The 7,500-nt window shown below is 47.6% G+C and overlaps 1 protein-coding gene across 1 annotated transcript in view; it reads left to right on the top strand.

Moving 5' to 3' along the window:
• The window catches only part of LOC125035272 (extracellular serine/threonine protein CG31145-like), a gene marked incomplete at its 5' end in the record, with an annotated part of 19,801 nt that overhangs the window by 2,125 nt on the left and 10,176 nt on the right, over window positions 1–7,500 (top strand). Inside the window, 1 exon segment of the mRNA XM_047627547.1 lies at window positions 300–378. Coding sequence (XP_047483503.1) covers window positions 300–378 — 79 coding nt within the window.

The following is a 7,500-nucleotide window of genomic DNA, read 5'->3' as shown; positions in this document are numbered from 1 at the left end:
GGGGAGACGGAGCAAGGGCGGTCATGGAGGCGGAGACTGTCGGCGTGGAGAATGCCGAGAGACAGTTCCGTCTTCCTTCGATAATGATACGTTAAGTCGGAAGGTTTGCCACCCGTTGGAAATACAATAGGTTTACGACTTCACTTGCATTTCAACTTGACCTATTTCACCAGCGGACGGTTCATGCCTACGGGGGACTTGCTTTTATTTTCGTCGTCAGGTTTAGTTCATAAGGATATTTTGAAAATATTTCTTATTGTATTAACTAACTTTTGTTCTGTCCCTTCCCTTCCCAACAGCTCAAAAGGAGGGCGGGACGCAGCTTAAACTTATCATCGAGTTTGCTGACGGTGGCCATGCTCTCTTTAAGCCCATGAGGTGAGTAGAAGCTCGTGTTTGCTGTGTTGTGTGTGATGCGTGCTCCTCACCTCCCCCTCTCTTTCTCTCGATTAATGTATTTAACTACTTATTTATGTGTGTGTGCGTGTGTGTGTGTGTGTGTGTGTGTGTGTGTGTGTGTGTGTGTGTGTGTGTGTGTGTGTGTGTGTGTGTGTGTGTGTGTGTGTGTCTATCGATGTATCTAGCTGTCTGATTTTTTTTTTTTTTTCCTCTCTACCTCCCTCCCTCCCTCTCTCTCTCTCCCTTTCCTTTTCCCTTTCCCCTCCTCCTTCCCCTCTCCCTCCCTCCTCCTTCCTCTCTTCCCCCCTCCCTCCTTTCCTCCTTTCCTCCTTCCTCTCCCTCCCTTCCCCCTCCCTCCCGATCCCTCTTTTTAATGCGTTTTACATAGCACTGAAACAATGCAATACCAGCCGCACGTTTACTTGTGTATCCCAGCGAGTGTTTCCCATTTACCGGCCTGGATTACGAGAATTATATGCATTGAATAAAATTAGAATTTCCATATCGACGACCCCGGTTTTCCATTATGTTTTAAATCAGTTTAACTGCAAGATATCGCCAACCATCGACCCAGCACCAGCATAAGCACAGATGAAAATGCTTGTGGCCCTCTGCAGAGAAATATTTGTCAGTTTGAAATTTTAAAAAGATGGGACGCGTTGAGTCGTTAAGTTTTCGAGATTATTGTCTTTTCGTGATTGGTCAACGAGATCATGCCTTCGCACATGATTGGCTTACGAGCTTTGGTTTTTCCAGCTCCTCGGCCAATTAGCTGTCAGCGCGCCATTACTCGACTCACTTGTTTCCCAAAGTCGTTTTTTTTTAATCTGTTTTCCCTTCGTTACGATTGGCTACTTCAGCAACATCGAGGCGCGTGTTATTAGGTTACCAGGTTTGTTTTGCTGCGTGGGGGGAATTAGAAATGAGGTTTGGAAGGTCGTTTGGATCCTTCAAATTGATTTCTGAATTCTGCTTTTCCTTCTCACGCCCTTTTTCTTTCTTTTTATCTTTTGAGCAAATGAAATAGTTTTTACGGCAGTGTTGCAAGTGGCGTTGCAGAGACTAGGACGCGCAGCTGGTTTCGCGCGGCAACGATTATCGGAGACACACTGACGGTATTAAAATTTTAGCAGGACGTTCTAATGACATGAACAGGACGCGAAATGCCAGTCCCCGCGGCATTTTATGGAGGAACCGGCAACAGCGCTTTCCAGAGACATCTAGTGGCGGGATTTTCCGTAAAGGATGTCCTGTTTGGGAAACGGACTTAATTAATGTGCTTGTAATGTTCGTAGTCATAACCTTGCAGCTATCTATTTTTAAGATTTTTTGTTATTCTTTTACCAAATTTAATTTATTTTCAAGAATTTTTGTCTTATTCATTTATTATGAATACCTAACTCGTGGAGATGATTTCCTTAATGGATTCAGAAATGAAAGTTCCTTGAAGAAGCGCCTTCCTCTGCGCACTTATCCACTTTATCCTTACTTTGGTGTTCCAGTGGGGTGAGTTCACGACTGAATGACCTCACTTGTTTTAACGATTGACGATTATATGCAAAAAAAAAAAAAAAAAAAAAAAAAAAAAAAATTCGTCTCCCTGCCTTGAAAATTCTGGTAAATATCGACGGATGAATTAACGGTTTCACACGTGGTAGTTTAAGAAACTCGAAATTTTAGTCTTGTTAATTTGTTATATGTACGGATATGAATTACTGAATTTTCCAGAAAAAAGAAAGTACACTGCTGATGATAATCTCAGTGTTGGATGAGTAACACTATTAAGTAGTACCGTTAATTATGATAATGTTAATTGATGAAAGCTAAGTTTAAAGTTTCTCTACAAAATTAGCAAAGCTCTACCTCCTTGTGACGGTTTAAGATCACACCTTCCGCAAATATTATATAAAAACTATTGTCTTATGCTATTCTTACAGCATGTCTTTTATGTAAGAAGATATAAGAAACAGGTTTTTTTTTGGCCTTTAAAATATGCTCGAAATATTTTCACGTGAGAAAGTAAGAGGGGATTTTCCTCTGCCATAATTCCAGTCGAAGGACTCCGACGCAAGTCCGCCGATGCGATTTGCCAGGTCGGTAAGTATCCACGGAAAACCTTTGTTGCCGCAGGAGTCTCCCGTAAGTGTCACTCCTTTTGGACTTAACGGGGAAGCAGGAGTCGTCCCCGTCCTGCCCCGCCCCTTTCCAACCCGCCCCCTATTCCGAATAACAAAGAACGGAACAAGGCCGTTTGTCTCCATCAGGTAAAATTGGAGTTTGGAGAGAAGCCAAGACGAGGATTTATGAGACATTCTTTATAGATGAGAAACGTGTGCGTGTCCGTCCAACCCCCTCGTGACGGCGCCCATTCAACCATACACGAATGCCAGTGCGTGTCACCTTTTCCGTCGAGTGGTGTTCATTTTCCAAAAAGGACTGGAAACCTACGTCGCCGGGGACTTCCATGCAGCTTTGGTCTGTGGGTCAGCTTTACGGGGGAGTCGGCAAGTCCATGTTAAGGGAGAATAAGTGACTCACTGTTGTCTCGGAAGAATCAGTGACTCTGAGTCGGGGTTGGTGATTCTGTGAAATTCAAGGAAAGTGGAGCTTTAGTGATAAAAGGGAAGGAAAACGAGAGAAGAAACAGTAGATTCGGCCCAAATGGACGCGGCTGAAAACTCAATTAAATCAGTGTAAAATCAAACACGGGCGTGAGGGGTTGCAGAATACACTCCCAGCAACAACAACACTCGACACCGAAAGCGCCCCTTGCAACATTTTCATTGTAAAATATATTCGTCGGTGTATATGCAGGAATGACTTTTTCCGAGGGGGACGTCTGTTCCGCCGACCTGCTAAACCGCTCTAGTTCCGCGTTATGTGCAAAGTTGTATGAAATATCGGTATTCTTTGGCAAGTCAAGCCTCCGAAAGATTTAGAAATGAACGATTACACTTGTCCCAGCAAGAGTTAGCTCCTCTTATCGTCAGCAGTTGTCCAGGGCGCCCATCGAAAGGAGGTTCCAACAGGCGTAGATGTGGGCTGATAGGAGGAGCGGGACTACAAGGGTCGATAAGGTGGGATGCCGGATGGCTGGGCGCTGTTCATCAAGATAAGGACGGAAAGCTAAAATGGCAGATATGGGGCGGGATGATACATCGGCAGCCTCAGTCCAGGGGGTCAAGGCGAGGCTCGGATAATAAATAATGGACTATTTGCGGTTTGTCTCGGGGGGGGGGGGGGGGGGAGAATCATGGCCGCCTTCGATGAAAGTTTCATGAGTCATCAAAGAAAGAAAAAAAAGTCGGAATATTTCAACAGCGAACTTCCCACTGAATCTCGTCGTGCATCATGGCTATCTTTCGACGGCCGCGACTCATGCGGATTTTGCGATACCTGCTGGCGGTCCTTTGTCAGAGCGCCCAACTTTCGGGGCGAAAGGACAGTTTTTGTCCAGCAATAAGGGATGGAACAGGCGGGAGGCTCACCCTGCCGGCGTCGCGCCTTCCCATGTACTGTGGCGACACGGCTCCAGAGGCGGTCGCTGGCCGGCCCTGGCATCGCGGGAGTTGTCGCCACGCGCTGCCGTCTGCCAAGTCTTGTCGCCATAACCTTTCCCCCTCGCCCTCTCCTTCGCTTCTCTTCCCCCATCTCCTTCCCCTTCGCCCGCTTCTTCTTCCTTTTCCGCTGCCCTTTCACCCTTATCGTATCGCCTGGTCTTCCCCTCCTCTTTATAGGTGTCTGAGAACCTGAGACTAGACAAATAATTAGCGTATGGTTTTAGCGGACCGTGTCCGGGGAGCCTTTTGTGCTGCAGAGCCTCGTCGGCGGGTCAGCTTACATATGGCAGGAAGGAAAGCTATTGTGTGCAGGAGTGGATCGCCCCGGCCGCAGGCTGAGGGTGCTGGCACTTACACTTTTATTTAATTAACAAGGCATGCAGACGTGCGCACGCACACACACGCACCCACACACACACTCACACGCACACACACGCACACACACACGCACACACACACACACACACACGCACACACACACGCACACACACACGCACACACACACACACACACACACACACACACACACACACACACACACACATATATATATATATATATATATAGAGAGAGAGAGAGAGAGAGAGAGAGAGAGAGAGAGAGAGAGAGAGAGTGAGAGTGAGAGAGAGAGAGAGAGATAGAATGAATTATAGTTATAGTTATTTTCTTATTCATTTATTTATATTTTGTCCACATAAATGGGCATGTATACATACATGAGGCTTCTCCCTCCCCCCGAGTGCGTGGCCTCCTTCCAACCGTCCCATCTCTGCCTCGCCCTCCTTCCCTTCCATCCCTCCTTCCTTCCTTCCTTCCTTCCCTCCCTCCCTCCCCCCTCCCTCCCTCCCTCCCTCCCTCCCTCCCTCCCTCCCTCCCTCCCTCCCTCCCTCCCTCCCTCCCTCCCCTCCCTCCCTCCCTCCCTCCCTCCCTCTCCCCTTCCTTCCCTCCTTCCCGCCCGCCCGCCGCCGCCGCACCTTCCCTCGCGCATCGCCGGGGCGCGGAAGACGGGGATGGCAATAAGAAGGAGGGAAAACGCCGTGTTTCTTGGAGACTCGCCAGGTCCTGGGATTGGAGGGAGGAAGGAAGGAGGGGAGAAGGAGGAGGAGGAAAGGAGGGGGAGGTAAGGAGAAGGTGAGGGAGGAAGGTGGGGAATGGGGGAGGAGGTAAGGGAAGAAGGAAGGAAGGGGAGGGAGGAAAGAGAGGGAGGGGGAGAAGGTGAGGGAGGAAGGGAAGAAGGGGAGGTAGGGAGAAATGAAGGGGAGGGTTAGGGTGGGGAGACCTTGGAGGGGGGTGGGGTGGGGGGAGGGAGAGGGAGAGGGCCATCGGCGTCTTTCTTGTGAGATGAATCTGAGTGATTGGCAAGTGATCGAGGGCGACATTCCCGCTCTCCGCTTTTAAACTTTCCATTTAGTTTATCAAGTTTATCATCTGGAGGCTTCAGTGGCATCGATCTTTTTTCCCCCTAAGATAATGGAGATTCGGCGATAATTGATGATTAAAGATGAGGTGTTTGGCGGTTTGGATAAAGACGCGTCGTCGAGGAGAAAATATATATCTAGTTGATGGAAACGCCGGGTTAAGTCGTTCTGAAATGTGAAAAGCCTCTTAGGTGGGATGATAAGCTCTACTTGGCAGGAAATGATAAAGATACAGCTAGTTTTTTTTTATTTTCTAACCTCTTCAGATGGTCTTTATTTCACAGGCTGTACTTGCATTTTTCTTACTCTAAAAACTTTCTTTATTTCCTAGAATGTGCTTGTTTTTTCCTCCACAGACGGTTTTTATTTACCAGGCTGTACTTACTTTTTTTCCCCAGAAACGTTCTTCATTGACCAGGCTCTACTCTTCTTTCCTCACAAGCGGTCATTGTTTCCCAGTCTGTGCTTGTCTTTTCCCCTCCACAGTCGGTCATTAATTCATTACTTGCTTTTTCCCCAATCGTCGGTGTTGTTCTTCCTCCACAAATGGCCTTTAGTTCAGTACTTGCTATTTTCCCCCCATAGTCGGTCTTGGTTTTTCCCCACAGACGGTCTTTAATTCAGTACTTACTACCCCCCCCCCCCCCCAAGTCGGTCTTGGTTTTTCCCCACAGACGGTCTTTAATTCAGTACTTGCTCCCCCCCCCCCCCTTAATCGGTCTTGGTTTTTCCTCACAGACGGTCTTTAATTCAGTACTTACTACCCCCCCCCCCCCTAGTCGGTATTGGTTTTTCCCCACAGACGGTCTTTAATTCAGTACTTGCTATTCCCCCCCCCCCCCCCCCCCTTCATCGGTCTTGTTTTTTCCCCACAGACGGTCTTTAATTCAGTACTTGCTACCCCCCCCCCCCCTCCCCCAGTCGGTCTTGTTTCTTTCCCCACAGACGGTCTTCAGTTCCCAGGCTGTGCTTGCGGCCGGCCACTGGCGCCGCACGCTCAACGATGGGAAATCTGGCGTGTGGTTTTTGGCGGCTAGTGCTTTCAGCTCGTTTCGAGGCTTCCATACGGTATTCGAGGCTGAAAATTGAAACGAAACGGCTCTTTTAGCTTTTGAATTACACAATTAGCGCACAAATGGGAAAGCTGCCACACGTTTCATTGGGGGATATATGTAAACGGAGGGAATTTGATTTTGTTTGGATGCGTGATTAAGAGTTAAGCACTTCTGTCTACATCTCTTTGTCTACCCACCTATCTGTGTACGCCTGCCTGTTTGTGTATCTATCTGTTAATCTAATCATTTATATGTCTAGCTATCTGTTTCTGTCTATTAATTTATCTTTCTGTTTGTCTGTCTATCTATGTACTGTTTCTATCTATTTAATACTAACCATCTATCTAAAGTCTAGTTTTATGTCCATCTTTCTCCATCTCTCTCACTATCTTCTTGTCTCTCTCTCATACGTATGAAGGTGAAGATTATAATAAGACTAGACACACGGACGTACCCGCTGCATGCACGGTCGCCGGAGGGGGGGGGAGGGGGCGGCGACCGTGCATGCAGCCCCCCCCCCCCTCTGTGCCTAGCTTTGCTTGGCCTCCATTCATTAAGGAGAAACATGGCAGGAAGGAGGAAATGAGTAATGATGAGAAGGAACTGGGAAACGTGAAGCGAGGGGGACAAGGACCGGAGAAAGAACAGAGGGGAGAGAAAGAGCAATTGAAAACTTCTTGCAGGTTTTCCCAGTGGCTACCGAGTGTTGACCAGAGTTCTCAAGTCTTTAATTACAACTTGTAGCAGCCGCCAGGACGGCCAACACTCCAGGGCGAGGAGTCCTAATATGACTTCTCTAGTGGAGACGCCTTTCCCTTTTCGGCTAGAGAGGGAGAGAGGGAAGGACTGAATTCGAGTTCGGGAAAAAGAAATGAGGATTCTCAGGGAGGGGATTATGGCAACAGCGCGTCTCCCGGAGGTAAATGAAAATATAATGCTTGTATTCTTCTCTCTTTTTTCTGTCTGGAGGAATCGATTTTGGATTTAGTGTTTTTTTTCCTATACTCAACTGCTTTCTGTTGCTTTTTATCTTTCGTGAGATGTGTTGGCAGATCCAGTCGGTCCTAC

Source organism: Penaeus chinensis, chromosome 19 (assembly GCF_019202785.1).
Source record: "Penaeus chinensis breed Huanghai No. 1 chromosome 19, ASM1920278v2, whole genome shotgun sequence".
NCBI classification, from domain to species: domain Eukaryota; kingdom Metazoa; phylum Arthropoda; class Malacostraca; order Decapoda; family Penaeidae; genus Penaeus; species Penaeus chinensis.
This window is presented reverse-complemented; position numbering and strand designations above follow the sequence as displayed.